At 35.4% G+C, this 18332-nt stretch overlaps 1 protein-coding gene across 7 annotated transcripts in view; it reads left to right on the forward strand.

The window, feature by feature from the left end:
* RPAP2 (RNA polymerase II associated protein 2) overlaps positions 1-18332 on the forward strand; it is a 152794-nt gene that overhangs the window by 16676 nt on the left and 117786 nt on the right. For 5 of the 7 annotated variants that reach the window (XR_013520263.1, XM_009001695.5, XM_002751083.7 and 2 more), the window contains 3 exons: positions 4406-4441; positions 7102-8026; positions 16767-16849. Coding sequence is in view for 4 of the 7 variants with exons in the window: in XM_009001695.5 (XP_008999943.1) it covers positions 4406-4441; positions 7102-8026; positions 16767-16849 (1044 nt within the window). In the remaining 3 variants the exon portion in view is untranslated. Of the gene's footprint in view, positions 1-4405; positions 4442-7101; positions 8027-14852; positions 14930-16766; positions 16850-18332 lie in introns of all 7 variants that reach the window. The other 2 variants (XR_013520264.1, XR_013520265.1) reach the window with 1 other exon arrangement.

Raw genomic sequence — 18332 nt, forward strand, 5'->3', positions numbered from 1 at the left:
AGATGTTTCAATAAATTTAAGATTTAGAAAAATTCATAAATTCCACCTCCATACTTTTATCAAGGTTTTGGAGTCAGAAAGGGCCTTGGAGGTTTTCTACCTCCTGATGTTTAAGGTATGAAAAAACATCTGGAGTATATCTGTAATGTCATGGAGGGTAACAGTCGTTCTCACGAAATGTCTCCTGACACCTTGTTTGAGACAAAACATTGACCTAGAATGGTCTGGGTCATGATGCACTATGATGCTTCTCATCTTGTGAGTTTAAATTTTTCACCCACTTCGTGGCCAGAAACAGACCACATAGAGTTTTGATGCTCTGAGACAGTGTGGCCATATAGGTAATTGTATAGTTGCAGTTATAAATCCTGTTTGGCTAAATGTAGGCTCTGACAAATCTTTGAAGGTGGGAAGTCTCATGAATTGTAACCTAAAATCTTTAAGAAAGAGGGACAAATGTTGATAATCAAATTATTATTTTAAAAATAAAATTGGGGTGAATGGTTAATGCTGACAGAGCTAAAAGCGCCATCATCTGGTCCAGAGTAGGGGATTTCACACATTGCTTCTTGGCAGTAAACAGTAGAATCTCAGATGTGCGGAAGCCAAAAACCTCTGCAGAACAACTATAACCTCTTCCTGAACAGCCACCTCTGTTGCTTGGTATACAGAATAAAAGCTTTTTGAAATAGGGTTTAACATGTCTCAAATTATATTTGAAAATTTCTCGCCATAGGGGAATTGTAGCCTGCTGCTTCAGTTGGTTTATATATAACATATATATTCCAAGTGATATATATGCACATATATATAAATATGTACACATATCCACTAAGTTCTTTGGCATAAGTTATTTCTAGTTTTAGATTTATTTTGCTAAAATGAAAACCAGCCATCTAATTTATACCTTAGTGAAAATAAAATATTTATGAAGAAACAGCTTAAAAGCATTCTTTAACTAGGATGGTTACATATCTTTGTTTTTTAATTGAGCTTTCAGAACTATCTCTAGGACAACAAAAATTGTGGGAAGAGAATAGAAAATACTTAGCTGGAAGAGAAATGGCACTTTTCAAACAAAAAGAATTCGAATTTCATCTAAGAAAGGATAGAAAAGAAAGAACAATGTAACTTGGTGCTTCATGCTTTCTAAAACAGCACAAAGCAAAAACAAACTGGAATTTCATATTGAATTTTTCATCTAGTGCCTCAGTAAACTCCAGACTAGTTTATTTCAGTGTCATGTGCTGTTCTTTATATATTGGGGATCAGGGAAGGTATTTAATGTTTCTTTAAAATAGTTAACATTGGGAAGGTGGGTGGATCAGGAGGTCAGGAATTCAAGACCAGCCTGACTAACATGGTGAAACCCCATCTTTATTAAAATTACAAAAATTATCTGGGCGTGGTGGTGCATGCCTAAAATCCCAGCTACTCGGGAGGCTGAGGCAGGGGAATTGCTTGAACCTGGGAGTCTCAGGTTGTAGTGAGCCAGGATCGTATCACTGCATTCCAGCCTGGGTGACACAGCAAGACTCCATCTCAAAAAAAACAGATAGTTAACATCTAGAAACAATGTTGAGTCTAGTTCTCAGAAAAATTACACCAAGGAGAGGAAAATTGTTTGTAAAGTAATTGAGTTCCTGTGAAAAGGATTAAGCAAAGGTGGTGTCCTTACAACATTTTTGGGTCTTTTTCTAACACTAATTAGAGGCAACAGGATATGGAAACAGCTTGGCCTAATTTGAATCCTAGATTTACTACTTGTTAACTATGTGATTTTAGGAAGTCATTTAACCTCTCAAAACTTCGGTTTCCTCATCTGTAAAAATAGAGTTGTAAATTGTATGAGGATTAAATGAAAAAAAGTGTAGAACCAAAACCACCTAGCAGACAGCTTGGGAAGATGAAAAAGTGCTGGAGATGCATGGTGGTGATAGTTGCACAACAGTGTAAATGTACTTCATGCTACCGAACTACATACCTAAAAATGTATTAAATGGTAAATTTTATGTGGTGTATATTTTACCACAATTTTAACAATCCACCTAGCATATGGTAGTTAATGCTGATTTTTCCCTTGCTTTTTTGAAAGATAGATTTTTCTTTTAATTCTCAAAAAATAAGTTGCATAGCAGGAGAAGTTTCATAAAGCTGTTTTAAATTGCATTCATAGTTCACAGTAATGTTTATATATTTTGATTACTATTTGATTCAGCCACACTTGGACCTCATTCTTGTTTGGAACTATTCTGCCTCCAAGATCTTGAAGTAAGAGCTTCCCGTCTCTGACCACAACCTCTATCTCAGTCTGCAGCTGTCACTCCTGAATCTGCTTTGTGACCTCATTTTGACCTCCTATCTCTAGCCTAGCTTTATTCTTCTGAGTTGGCAAACCCTGTTACATTTGCTTTCTTGAGCTCTACAGTCAGCGATTACAGTGTCGTATTAAACCATTGTAGATTCTTTCTCCTTTAACCTTCTGCCATGTTCACCTTCCCAAGCTCCAGTCATACTTTTTTCCTGTGTTTAGCTTGCTGAACGTTTTGGAGAAAGTTCTCAAATAAGACCATTAGCACTTTAGATAAGCTATCTCATTTAATTCTGTCCTCATAGCATCTCTGGGGAAATACTATGTTACTCACTTTATGGATGATGGAACTGAGGCTCGGAGTGGTATAGTGACTCACCCATGGACACTTAGTTTTATATATAGTTTTGGATTTGAACCCAGGTCTGTCTGATATCCAAGTCTACATTCTTTGTATTCTTTTGGCCCCATTCTCTACTATGTTTTTCCCACCTTTTTTTTTTTTTTTAGTAACTATAGGATAGACCTTTTCTACTCTCAGACTTTAAACCAACCACCAATCATAGTAGATAGCTTAACCCACTTTACTGAAACAATTGAGGGCATCCAGCAAAATCTCCTTCAACATTATTTTCTTCATATGGGCTCTCATTTCTCTGCCTCATTGCTGATCAAGTATCTTCCTTTGTCTTACTGATTCCACTTTCTCTCCTGGACCTTGCTTTATGATTTATTTGTATTCTGCCTCCTTTGAGATATCCTTTCGTGTTGATTATTTTCCCTCTACCTTAAAAAAGAACTGAAAAATATCTATTAACAGTCTTATAATAATTGGTGATCTCAGTGAGAGCCATTTCAGAGGAGTAATGAGTACAGATTCCAGAAGACAGAGAGTTGATAAATGAATAGGAGATAGGGAAGTTGAAAATGATGAGGGCAGACTTCTTTAATGAAGGCTTATGATGAAATGAGGAGGGGCTGTATGATCAAAGGACTGTTTCGGTTTTTTTTTCCTAAGAAATTGAGTAGATTTAAACATGATTACATACTTTAAAAAAAGAAAGGAAAAAAAAAGGGAGAGGTTTGTAGAGTAACACCCCAGACTGAGATTCATGGGATTAGCCTCAAATGCCGCTATATACAGACTATATCCATCTTTATAAGCCCAGCTGAAATGACACCTCTGCAACTCTTTTTTATTGGTTCAGGAGGAAGTTTTTCTTCTCTGATTTTCTGTAGCAGCTTATACATCTCTCATGGCATTTAACACATACTGTCTTGAATGACAGTGTAGTTATTATGAGCTTTACTGTCTGGGTGGGATTCCTGGCTCCACCACTTATCAGCTGTGCGATTTTGGGCAAATTGCTTATTCTCTCTGTACTCAGTTTCCTTATCTATAACATAGGGATAATATTAGTAACTACATCATTGTTATGAAGATCAATACCTGTAAAGCTCTTAGAACATACATTTTTCTTCTACTAAATTGTAAGGGTTGGCTTGGCACGGTGGTAATCCCAGCACTGTAGGAGGCTGAGGTGGAGGCAGTGGGGAGCAGGGGGTTGCTACTACTCCAATGTAATTGCTTTCTCAGAAATTAAGGCAAAAAATCTTAATGACCATATAAAGGAAATCCAACAGAATTATAAACAATCTCTGCCTTTAAGAAGCTTATAGTCTAGTTAAGGAACCAGACTAAAACATGAAAAGTTAAACATTTAGTTAATGGTTCTAGTAGTAGGCCATAAAGGAGTACATGATTAAATATGTTACATTGTTCAGACAACTTAGAGAAGGGATTTACTTTAGTCCACATTAGTCAAGGAAGCCTTTATAGGGCTGGTGGAATTTGAACTTAGCCCTGAAAAGTGAGTGAAGTTCAAATAAGAGTGAGACTAATCCAGATTTCTTGTTGATGAGTTTCACAGTACTTTGTCATCCTTTAACTTTTTTCTTAAAGAAAAAAAAAATTTAATGAACTACTTCCTTTTAATTACATTTTCTACTATACATATTGAAGTTTAATAAAAACTTGAAAATATTTGACATGTCACTTGCCTTCAGTTTTCTATTTCTGTATTCTTGTTACAGCCATCCCGATTTTCAACTGCTAAAGGAAGGACAAAGGTATGGTTGAATCAGTATCATTTACCATCTATTTATTTATGTTAATAGAAACATTAGGAGTGAACCAGGTGGTATGAGCTCTTGGACTTCCTGTGCTGATGCATTATGTAAGTGTCCCATTCTAGCCCACAGAAAGAAATATTTGACCTGTTCAGCTTTTTCTTTTGTGATGGTAAAATGATGTGTTTGACCCGTATGATTTATTGTACAGCTGTTCCTACCGAGGAAATCTAATTTAACCTGTTGAAATATGACACAAATACAGCCTCCATCTCAGATACTGTGCTTCTTTGTCAACTAGATTGTGCCTATTACATTTGTTGAAAGGTTTTTATAGTCATATAGGATTTCAAAACCAGTAATGTATCAGTTACTTAATAATTTAAAGAGTGTCTAAAGCATTAATATAAATTCCACGTTGTGATTTTTTTTCTTAACTTTCCTCATGGTATTGTTTGTCTGACCATGGCCATCTCTCAAAACACATCCCTTAACTCTCAGAATAAATGTTCCTAGTTAGTAGTCACTACCTTAGTCAGAGGGCATTGGGCACAAATAAGAGATTGCTATTTATTGATGTATATCTTTAATTTATACCTTCAGATTAGTATAAAAACATAATTGCCTTATTCCAAGAGGAAGTATGAAATACATGAAAGTTAAATTGTTCTAATTTTGTTGAAGTTACACCTGTTTTTACTTTTCTTCTGATGCAAGAGATAGCACCATGGCTATATAGGCTAGATTCTGACTAAAAGATGGTATCTAATTCTGAACTAAGTTTTCATCTTTTTTCTTCATTCCCATCCATGACCTTGCTTTCACCTTTTTTTAAATATATTTTTTTCCTTTACATTTCCCCACAGCATACTTCTTGACCTAGAGTCTTTTTCATCCCAATCTTTTAAAGTTTTGCTATATGTCTATGCTTGAGGACATCCTTGTTTGTTTCAAGTTTGTATTGATGAAGCTACTCTTGCCTTCATTCTTTCATAATTCTTCATCTTATTCAAACTAAATCTGAAAATTGAAGAACATAGTCGGAGACAACTTTTGTTTTTTTATTGTTAGCATGCTGTTGTAATTCTGGATTTTCAAATTTAAATATCTTTTATTGAAAATTGTTGATTTGCTAACTTTTTCTGCTATCAGTTTCCTGTGATTTTCATTCTATAGAATTTTCTGTATGACAACCAGAATTAGAGAATTTACCCATTTATTTTTATCTCTTTATCTTTTCAAACCTAAACACAATTCCTGTAATTTTTTTATTTAAGAAACCAGTAATAAACTTTTCTTTTTTTTTTTTTTCTTTTTTTGAGATGGAGTCTCACTGCATCACCCAGGCTGGAATACAGTGGTGCAATCTCGGCTCACTGCAGCCTCCGCCTCCTGGGTTCAAGTGATTCTCCTACCTCAGCCTCCCGAATAGCTGGGACTACAGGCATACATGAGTCACTATACCCAGCCACAATTTTCAAAAGAAAAGCTTTTTTTAAAAAGGTCAGCTGGTAATCCCAGGACTTTGGGAGGCCAAGACAGTGAGTCACTTGAGGTCAGGAGTTCAAGACCAGCCTGGCCAACATGGTGAAATCCCATCTCTATTAAAATACAAAAACTAGCTGGGCATGGTGGTGCATGCCTGTAATCCCAGCTACCTGGAAGGCTGAGGCAGGAGAATCACTTGAACCTGGAAGGTGGAGGTTGCAGTGAGCCAAGATGGCACCACTGCACTCCAGCCTGGGCAACACAGCAAGACTCCATCTCGAATAAATTTTTAAAAAGTAAAATACAAAAATAAAAAATAAAAAGGTCAGTCAAGCACAGTGGCTCATGCCTATAATCTCAGCACTTTTGGGAGGCCAAGGTGGATGGATCACTTGAGGTCAGGAGTTCAAGACCAGCCTGCCCAACATGGCAAAACCCCATCTCTGCTAAAAAAAAAAATACAAAAACTAGCCAGGCATGTTGTCACCCACCTGTAATCCCAGCTACTTGGGAGGCTGAGGTGAGGGAATCGCTTGAACCCAAGAGGCAGAGGTTGCAGTGAGCTGAGATTGCACTACCGCAATCCAGCCTGGACAACATACTGAGACTCTATCTCGAAAATATGTATATTTTTATATTATTTTTCATACTATATTATATATATATTTTAAATACATATATTATATAAAATAAGCATATATTAGATATAAATTTACATATTATATATACATATTCTATTATATATTTATATGAATATAAATATAAATATATGTATATATTATAAATATAAATATATATATATACTTCATATATATTGATATATATATTTTTGCAACAACAGGCAAATCCAACTACTGCAGTAGGATAGCATTATCAAGTTTTTAAAAAAATTTTTGTTGTACTCTTGTAACAATTTTTAAATAATTGGGGGAAAAAGATGAACGAAGAAGAACTATATCAAAAAATATATTATTAATAGATATAGTGAAATTATAGGCTTTTTCTGAAATTTGTATATCAGAAGCTTATAAACAAGGTTTTACCAAGGGAATTAAAATTTTTACCTTGAAAGTTACAATGTATAAATACTATGGGGTACTTTACTTTCCTATTGTTTTGGTTTTTATTTGCCATTTATTATTTAATTATTTTATTTCTCTTTCATTTTACAGTGGCCATTCTGGAGTAGAAGTAGAGTTATGCAGTAAAGCCATTAAAACATCAGATATAGACAATACTAGCCACTTTGAAAAGCAATATGAATCTAGTTCTTCCAGCACTCATAGTGATAGTAGCAGTGATAATGAGCAAGACTTTGTTTCCTCCATTCTACCAGGAAACAGACCAAATTCAACAAGTATTAGACCACAGCTGCACCAGAAAAGCATAATGAAAAAGAAGGCTGGTCACAAAGCTAACTCCATACACAAAGAACAGACAGTAGTAGATGTCACTGAGCAGTTAGGCAATTGCAAATTAGATAGTCAGGAGAAAGCTGCTACAGGTGAACTTCCCTTACAGAAAGTAAATACTGAGAATTCTCCAAATAGTACTTTGCCTGAAAGATTAAAAGCTTCAGAAAATTCTGAAAGTAAATACAGTAGGTCAGAAATAACTCTAGTAGGCATAAGTAAGAAAAGTGTGGAGCATTTTAAGAGAAAATTTGCCAAATCAAACCAAGTGTCTAGGTCAGTATCTGGTTCAGTGCAGGTGTGTCCTGAAGTTGGAAAGAGAAACTTACTTAAAATTTTGAAGGAGACTTTGATTGAGTGGAAGACAGAAGAAACTTTGAGGTTTTTGTATGGCCAGAATTATGCTTCTGTGTGTCTGAAACCCGAAGCCTCTCTGGTTAAAGAAGAACTTGATGAAGATGACATAATCTCAGATCCACATAGTCATTCGCTTGCCTGGAGGGAATCTCAGAACAGCTTGGATGAGTCTTTACCTTTTATGGGCTCAGATACAGCCATTAAACCACTGCCAAGTTACGAGAACTTGAAAAAAGAAACTGAAAAGTTAAATCTGAGGATCAGGGAGTTTTATAGAGGACGGTATGTTTTGGATGAAGAAACCACCAAATCACAAGACTCAGAAGAGGTATGTCTTACAGGCATTGAGTTTTTCCAGGTCATTAACATTTGGAAAACTCACCACAGCAAATCCTGGATAAGGAGGGATATTGAAGAGATAATTGTTAAATTTTCAAATAGTTTCTTTAGTCATTCTGCCTTTTGGTTTACAGTGCCATCTCCATTGTTGGCATTACTATTTTATAGATAATGTGCAATTTTTTTCTAATGTAAAAATATCCTAAAATGGTGGGACAAAGTTTTCCCTAATTCTACAAATAAGAAATGAAGCCTCTGAAGAGGCTTGTTTTTTCTTCTTCGGTATGTATTCTTTCAGATTTATACATGGGTGTGTGTGTGTATGTTTAATGGAAGTATATGCTATGGAATAGACTTGCTAGTTACATTGGAAAATATTTAGCAAGCATGCCCATTTAAAATATTATAGATGAAAATAATTTGTAAAAGAGACTTATTGGGAAAGAATGGACAAAGAGAATGGAAAGCACATTCAGATAGACCTAGATTTGAACATCTGTTTTGTCATTTACTAGCTGTTGAAAAATTAGTTTCTTGCTTTGTTTGCTCATCTGTAAATGGGACTATTAATAGCTTCTCTTGCTCAATTGTTATTCATTTTAAAGATAATGTTTGTAAAGCGTTTATCATAGTACATGACATATAACTGACACTCAATAAATAGTACCCATATGTAGAGATTGAAAATGTGCCACAGAGATTTAGTATTTCTACTACCCATTTTTGACTGATGTGTACTCCCTGGAAAATGAAGTCATTTAACATGAAGTGAAATGGGCAGTAACCTTGTTTTTACCACAAAACTTTATTCTCAAAAATTGCTAAGTAATTATGGCTCTCAATTTAAACGCACATTGGAGATTTGGAAAGAGGGTAGAAGAAGAAATATAGCAAAAGATTTAAAAATGTCTTGTATTTCTATAGAGTGTTGCTTGGCCCAGCACCTTACTTCAAATCGTTTCAAGTATATTATTAGACATCATCCGAAACTTGTATTAAGCTGGGAGAAGCATTGATCATTGTCACTGAGGTGCATAAACCCACCATAGAATATCACTTATTTTATCATTTTGTGCATTTTAGCCTTAAAAGGGAAAAAATAATCCCTGAAATTTTTTTTGTAAATTTATAACATTTTCCAAAAATATTATGTAACACTTTAAAACATTTTCACTGAGGTATAACACAAATAGTAAGTATATGATTTCTTGAATTTTCACATATGAATATACTGATGTAATCACTACCCAAGCCAAGAAATAGATCATTACAAGTAAACTAGAATCCCCATATATATCCCCTCCTAATCAGTACCTCTTTTCAAAATTAATATTATATTAGCACAGATTAGTTCTGTCAGTTTTTTTGACAGTATATATTCTTGGCGTCCAATTTATTTCATGCAATATTATACCTTCAAGTCATATGTGTTGTTGCATAGAGCTGTAGTTCATTCTCTTATTGCTGCATAGTATTCCATTATATAAATACACCATTTATTTATGCTAATGGACATTTAGACTATTTCGAATTTGGGGCTATTATGAACAATATTCTTATGAACTTTCTTGTATTTATCTCTGCTAATATGCATATGTATTTCTGAAGTATCTAGGACTGGGAATGGTAGGTTATTATATTTGCATGTATGCAGCTATACTAGATAATGCCAAACAGTTTTCCAAAGTGGTTGTACCAGTTTACAGTTCTGCTACTACTATATGGGAGTTTTCTTGACTCCACGTCCTCCCTAGTACTTGATATTGTTAGTTTTAGCCATCCCAGTAATATTGCTTTGTGATTATAATACATTTCTGTGATGACTAATGAATTCAGCACTATTTTATTTGCTTATTGACTACTTGGATAGTCTCTTTTTTGAAGTACCTATTCAAGTCTTTTTTCTATTTATCTGTTGGAATATCTGGGAGGTTTAAAAAATGATTTGTAGGGCTTCTTTATATATTCAGGATTAAAGTCCTTTTTCAGTTATATGTGTTGCAAATATTATCTTCTACTCTAAGACTTGACCTTTCAATCTTTTTAATAGTGTCTTGAGTCCAGTTTATTAATTGTTCCCTTCAGTACTTCTATAGTAAATCTTTACTTAGTCCAGATTATTTTATCTTCTAAAAGCTTTGTGGTTTTTCCCTTCACATTTAGATCTGTAACTCATCTGGGATTGATTTTTGATTATGGCAAGGAGTATGGGTCAGATTTCATGTTTTCCCATATAGATATCCAATTTACCCAGCACCATGTATTAAAAAGATTCTCTTATCCCTGTTCTGTAGTGTGGCCCTTGTCATAAATCATATTTTTATAAATGTGTGGGTTAATTTGTCTATGTATCTATCTCTGGGCTAATACCATGCTGCCTAATTATAGTAGCTATATATAGTCACATACTGCATAACAACATTTCAGTCAACAATGGTCCATATATACAATGATGATCCCATAAGACTGTTATAATACATTTTTACTATTGCCTTTTCTGTGTTTAGATACAAATAATTGCCATTGTGTTACAGTTGCCTACAGTATTCAATACAGCAACATACCACCCAAGTTTGTACTTAACAGCAATGGGCTATACCATATAGCCTAGGTGTGTAGTACCATCTCAGTTTGTGTAAGTACACTCTATATTTGCACAATGACAAAATCGCCTAACAACACATTTCTTAGAATGCATCCTTGTTGCTAAGTGACACATGACTATAAAATTTTAATATCTAGTAGAATAGCTATGTTTAAAGTCTGCTCAATAACATTTCATAGTTCTCTGTGTAGAGGTCTTAAACATATTTCATTGCATTTATTCCTAGGTATTTGGGTTTTTATATGCTTTAGAAAGTGATGTCATTTAAAAAATTTTTTTCTAACTGATATTTATGTAGAAAATCAATTAATTTTTGTCTGCATTAACCTTGTAGCCAGTAACCTTGCTAAACTTACCTAGATTATGAATTATAATAATTTACAATAATTAAATTATCAATTCTAATAATTTATAGATTCATTTGGATATTTTACATATGTGGCCATGTCTTATGTGAATAACAGTTTTGGTTTTTTACATTCCAATTGTTATTCCCACTATTTCTTTTCCTTGTCTTGTTCCACTGCTTTGGACCTTCAGGACAATGGGCTTCATTGTCTCATTCCCTATCTGAGAAGAAAAGCTTTAAATCCCACTAAGTATGATGTTTGTTGTGGAGGTTTTTTGTATAGCCCCTTTATCTGATTATAAAAGTTTTTTTTTTATTTCTAATTGACTAATAGTCATTATCATAAGTGCATATTGAATTTTAAAATTTTTCATGGGTATAAAGATGATTATATATGTTTTATTTTAACATTTATTTTTTAATAGTTTATTTATTTTATACACAAATAAATTCATGCCTTAGCCTCCTGACCATCTGGGATTACAGTGTGCACCAACATGCCTCGCTAATTTTTTTGTAATTTTTAGTAGATATGGGGTTTCAACATGTTGGCCAGACTGGTTTCAAACTACTAGCCTCAAGTGATTCACCTACCTTGGCCTCCCAAAGTGCTGGGATTACAGGCATGAGCCACAACACCCGACCCCAATGTGTAGTGTTTTATCCCTCACCACCCCCCGTTCCCCACTTGTCCCCAAAGTCCATGCACAGGAATTGTTTGGACCTGGGAAATAGAGGTTGCAGTGGGCTGAGATCACACCACTGCATTCCAGCATGGGCAACAGAGCAAGATTCCATCTCAAAAAAAAAACAAAAGAAAAAAAGAGATTACACACTGGGTACAGTGTACAGTGCTTGGGAGATGGGTGGCACCAGAATCTCAAAAATCACCACTAAAGAACTTATACTTAGCAGGGGAGTGAAGTGGACTCTGTGAGGGTCCTTGGTTATATATTTTTTAAGTGCACTGATTTTGTGTTGGTTGGTCTCCAGCCAGGAGGTGGTGCTTTGAAGAGTGCCTCAGCTGCAGTAGTATAGGGAGGATACAAGCTTGCCCTTGGGTCAGGCAGTGGGCGGGGCCATAAAGCTCCCAGGAGATTAAGTCCTTTGTCTTCAGCTGCCAGGGCCAGTAAAGAAAGACCATCAGGTGGGGGCATCATTTGGTGAGTCTGAGCTCAGACTCTCCTTGGGCAGGGCTTGCTGCAGCTGCTGTGAGGGATGTAGTTATGTTCCCAGGGGGATTATGGCTGACTCTGCTGTGTCAAACAGGTCACTACGAAGTGGGGGAAAGCCTGTAGCCACAGGCCTCACCCAGCTCCCACACAGCCTGCAGCCCAAAGGACCAATCTCATTCCCTCTGTGCCCCCACAACAGCACCAAGTTTATTTCCAGGCAGCTGATGAGCAGGGCTAAGAACTTGTCCCAGGCTACAGTCCTCGTAGCTGAGAAAGCAAGCTGACTCACATTTCCTCGGCTTTTTAACGTTTTTGCAGTAGTAAGTTCTTGGAGCAAAAATTCATCATGTGAGTCTCCACATACGCCACACCAAGTAGGAGTTGCAAGTTAGTCCTGCCTCCTATCTGCCATTTTTCCCCAGACCAAACATTTATTTTTAATACTAAACCAGCTTTGCATTCTTGTAATAAACTAAATTTGATTGAGCTATAATAGCCTTTTAATATAATACTGGATTTGGTCTCCTAATATTTGCCTTAGAATTTTTGCACATATTTTCAGAATGAGTGAGATTAGCATATGAATTGGCCATGGTCTCATCATAAATCATATGATGCAAATTAAGTAATTTGAGGAAAGTTTAATTATGAGACTGTTTTCCAAAGTGTGAAAATGTGGTCAGAGTGAAAGAAACCAAAGGAATAATATACTAATCATAGTTTGACAGCCCTCACCACCCCTAGACCTCAAGGAAAAAGAGAGGAGTGGACTATGGGGTTTTGTACCAAGGAAGTGCTGCAGGTAGTAGACCAAGCAGGAATTGACTCCTCTGCACCATCCAGTTTGTTATTCTTCATTGGCAAAACTCAGATAAAATCCAGAGAGCAAAGAAGCCCACTGATGCAGCCCATGCAGATCAGCCTTCTGAAGTACGACAGGTGGAAAAGGGTGAAAATTTTTCAGAATGAAGATACCTGGCACTGCCTATAATTTTCCTTTCTTATAATTTCTTTATTAGGTTTTGGTTGTAATCGTTTGGTAAAACAAGCTGGGAAATGTTCTCTCCTTTTCTGGAAAAATGTGTCTAAAATTAATGTTGTTTCTAATTTAGAATGGGTGATATTCTAAACATTTATTTGAACTATATTTTCCTCTGATTTTCTTTGTAGGTTTTCAATTTTTTTATTTTTATTTTTTTGATATGGAGTCTCACTCTTTCACCCTGTTTGGAGTGCAATGGCACCATCTTGGCTCACTGCAATCTTCACCTCCTAGGTTCAAGTGATTCTCCTGCCTCAGTCTCCCAAGTAGCTGGGATTACAGGTGCCCACTGCCATGCCTGGCTAATTTTTGTATTTTGAGTAGAAACAGGGTTGCACCATGTTGGCCAGGCCAGGTTGGTCTTGAACTCTTGACCTCAAGTGATCCGCCCACCTCAGCCTCCCAAAGTGCTGGGTTTATAGGTGTTAGCCACCACGCCTGACCGGTGGGTAGTCAATTTTTAAAACTTTTTGTTATGGAAATTTTCAGAAACACACAAAGATAGACTAATACAGCGCCTTACTATACAATGTGTGGTCCATGGAACCACCAGCATTAGCATCACCTAGAAACTTGTTAGAAATGCAGACTCTCATCCCCACCCCAGATCTACTGAATGAGAATTACTTTTTAACAAGATCCCCAGAAAATGTGCATGCACATTAACGTTTGAGAAACACTGTTGCGGGGTGTAGTTTGGGTTTTGGTTTTGGTCTGCTCATTCCATCAGTCATTGAGAAAGATGAGTTAAAATCTCTCACCTTAATTGTGGATTGATTTTTCCTCCTTTTAGTTCTGCAAATTTTACTTTTTGACACCATGTTATTGGATAGAAATGTAAAATTGTTATGTCTTCTTGGTAAATTGAAACCCATATCACTATGGAGTAGCCTTTCTATTCGTTTTCTTTCTTTACATTCTACTTTGCTGACAACATTCTTGTATTAATGTTGTCAAGAACAATCTGTCTAGATAGGTAACCTTTGTTCTTTATGTGGAGAATTTAATCCATTTGCATTTCATATCATAATTGGTATACAGTATTTGGGATTAAATCTACCATCTCACTCCTCTTTCTATGTGTCCCACTGATTATGTCTTCCTTTTTCTGTCTTGCTTTTTTTTGTATTGGATCATTATTCCATTTTTTAGCCTCTGTTAACTTGTTTTTATATACTCTTTTCCTGATCATTAAATGGTTAACCTAAAGGTTAAAACCTGAATCTGTGTCTTATTAAAGTCTAATATAAGTTAATACTTTTATTGCTTCCTGGACAATTAGTACCTTAGAATGATTTAACTCTGTCTATCCCCTCTTGATTTCTATTATTTGATACTTTTATTGTCTCTATATTTCAAATACTACAAGATTATTTATAGCCAATACTCAGCTAGATTATCAAATTAATTACTATTTCACTGTTTCTCATTCCTTCTTCTATCCCCATTCTTCCATCTGGGATCATTTGCCTTGTGCCTGAAGAATATCCTTTACTTCTCTTAGTGCCAGTTGATAATGAATTTTCTCAGTTTTTCTTTGTCAGCAAATTCATTATTTTACTTTCAGTTTTGAAAGATATTTTTCTATATTGAATTTTAGATTAGCAGTTATTTTCTTTTTCTTTTTTTTTTTTTTTGAGACAGAGTTTCGCTGTTGTTACCCAGGCTGGAATGCAATGGCGCAATCTCGGCTCACCGCAACTTCCGCCTCCTGGATTCAGGTAATTCTCCTGCCTCAGCCTCCTGAGTAGCCAGGTTTACAGGCACATGCCACCATGCCCAGCTAATTTTTTGTATTTAGTAGAGACGGGGTTTCAACATGTTGACCAGGATGGTCATCTCGATCTCTTGACCTCGTGATCCACCTACCTTGGCCTCCCAAAGTGCTGGGATTACAGGCTTGAGCCACTGTGCCTGGCCTCTTTTTTTTTTTTTTTTAATTGCATTTTAGGTTTTAGGGTACAGGTGAAGAACATGCAAGATTGTTGCATAGGTACACACATGGCAGTGTGATTTACTGCCTTCCTCCCCTTTACCAATATCGGGCATATATCCCCATGCTATCTCTCCCCAACTCCCCACCCCTCGCTGTCCCTAATAACTGCTAATTTTAGATTAGCAGTTATTGTCTTTCAGCCCACTGAAAATATCATTCCCTTGTCATTCCATTTGTATCTCTTATTGCTACTCTTTTGAAAGTATTGTTTTCTTCCTCTAGCTTCATTTAAGATTTTTAAGTAAGTTTTGGAATGTTCTTAGTTATCTCTTAGATATTGCTTCTATTCCATTCTCCCTCTTCTCTTTAGTCTTTTTTACTGTATCTTGTAGGTCTCTTAATCTCCTTTTGTGCTTTATGTGTTTGAGGAGTGGTGACTGCTTCATTCTGGATATTTTCCTATTCAGCATTCTCTCTTCAGTCACTTCTACTGTGCTCTAAAGTCTACCCATTAGTTCTTTCTTTTAAATACTGTATTTTTCTGTTCTAGGATTTTCATTTTGTTATTTTATATAGTTTCCAGTCTCTATCAAAAATTTTCAACCTTGTCATTTTTCTTCAAATATATTAAACATTTTAAATAATGCTGATAACTTCATTATCTAGATTCCCTGAAGATTGATCGCTGTAGGCTGTTTTAGATTTTGATCATATTGTCTTATTACATGCCAAACATTGTATATTAAAAATTACAGAGACAACTGTAAAATCAGGATGATGTTATCTTCCTCTAGAATAAGATTTATTCTATAAGCAAATATAAATGATTTGTAGCAGTTCCATATCACTGTAATCTAATTGGAAATTAAGATGATTTCAAGGTGGGATTCACTTCCTGAAAGTGAAGTCTTTCCAAGTCCTGGTCTCATATTTGGGGAGAGTCTTTCAAAGTCCTGGTCTCATATTTGGGGAGGGTTGCCACTACCCCTCCCTTCTTGAAGGATACCCTGAACCCTTTTTATTAGAAGAACTGCTCAGTTTCTCAGTATCTAAATTGAAAATTAATACCCTATCTGGAATTGCCTTCTCCAGGATCTCAGCCTGTACTTCTTTACAGCCTCATTAGCTCTCGGATGCTAACAAATGTGTTTCAAACAAATGTGGGTTTTTCCCCCCAACTTTTTTCAGTTCTCAGAGAGAGAGTTGGTTTGAATTACCTTGTCTGCCATTTCTAGAATGGTTAGAGGTCAAATGACATGATGACAGAACCCTCATATTTATAGCATTTGCTAATTTTAATATTTTAATCCCCTACATTTGTACAGCATTTAGCAGTTTACAAAATCTTTTTTTATACATTTTATCATTTAATAAAGGAGGTATTAATATCCCAGTTATACAGATGAGAAAACTAACTCTCCAAAGAGGGCAAATGACTCAAGCAAGTTTACAGCAGCCTAAAGACTGAGATGATACTCAAATTTAAATCTAATTCTCAAGTCTAGTTATTTGACTACTGTGCCACAGATAAAAACTTTTGTGTTTTAACATTTATTGTTCTACTTATCAAAAAAAGAATGTAAACTTACGATTGTTTTGCTTTGTTTAAAAATATTATTCAGCATCATTCCACCTTTCCACTGATAGACTCAAGTTCCCAGAACCAGATTAGAAAACGCATCGTACTTGAAAAGCTGAGTAAAGTGTAAGTATGTAATTGCCATTCCAGCTTTGTAGTATTTTTAAATTAACTTAACATTTATGAGCTCATAATGTATAAGTATTATCCTCAAATTTCAAACATTTTGAAAAATAATGTGAAAATTTTACGTGGATTTCTTCACTTGAGAAATTTGAATTTTTAAGATATCCTATCCAAGAAATAGAAATTTTTGTGTAGAAGACAGGCACATCATAAAGAGGAAGGTTGAGATTGTGGGTATAGAAGACCAAACTACCTTACTCCCGCTTAATCAGTGAAGTCAGGGGAAAAATATCAAAGCTAGACCCATTTAAATACTGATTTGCAGTAAATGTGTCACAGCAGTTTCACATATGAATGTTATTACAAAGTTTTAAGGGTATGTTAACTCACTCTGCATGTATATTCTTGGAACAATTTCACACTCAGCAACTTGAGTTTTTGTTCAACTCAATGTTGCACTTTAGCTTTGAACTTCACATGGTGGAAATTATTGTTCTTGTAATTAGCCCAGTCCTAAATGACATTTAAAAATTGCTATCTTGGTTTTTCTTTCTAAAGGAAATTGAAGATTTTTTTTCCAGAGGTATAAGGGCTGTATTGAATTTTTCAATCTGCATTTTCTTATTTTAGCAGAAAACATGGAAAAGTGTATCAGTTGTTGTTTAAGGGTTGTGAATATGAAGTTTTATTTTGTAGCAGTTTGAAAATAAGGAAAACATTTCACATTAACCAAGGCACAAAGAAGAGTGAAGACAAAACCAATTATGGTATAGGAGTTTTTTGTTGTTTATGAAAGGTGTTGGGTTTTTTTCTCATTATCAAAGTTAGACCTTTTTGGATTTTATATTTGAACCAACCAGTTGTAAAAAGTCTTTATTTTAGAATATCAGAGGAAATTATATCTGTACTGGATATTAGATGACATTAAGGAATTGTTAATTTGGTTGGGTATGATGATTTTATTGTGATTATATAAGAAAGTACCTTTGTATTTAGAGATAAAAATGGAAATGGTTAGTGGTCAAATGACATGATGACAGAGATTTACTTTAAAATATTACTACAAAATTAAAAAAAAAAATGGCCAGATGTGGTGGCTCATACCTGCTATCCAAGAACTTTGGGAGGCTGAGGCAGGGGGATCACTTGAAGCCAGAAGTTCAAGACCAGCCTAGGAAACATGGTATGACCCCATCTCTAAAAAAAATAATTATAATTAATCAGGTGTTGTGGGGCTACTACTCAGGAGGCTGAGATGGAGGATCGCTTGAGCCCAAGAGTTTGAGTCTGCAGTAAGCTATGATTATGCTCATGATTAAACTGTTTTCCATAGTGGTTTTTCTAATTTATATTCCTACCAACACTGTATTAGGGCTCCCTTTTCTCCACATTTCTCACCAGCATTTGTTATTGCCTGACATTTGGATTATGCCACTGCACTCCAGCCTGGGTGCTGGAGGGAATGAAAAATGAAGCAAATGTA

Source organism: Callithrix jacchus, chromosome 7, assembly GCF_049354715.1.
Source record: "Callithrix jacchus isolate 240 chromosome 7, calJac240_pri, whole genome shotgun sequence".
NCBI classification, from domain to species: domain Eukaryota; kingdom Metazoa; phylum Chordata; class Mammalia; order Primates; family Cebidae; genus Callithrix; species Callithrix jacchus.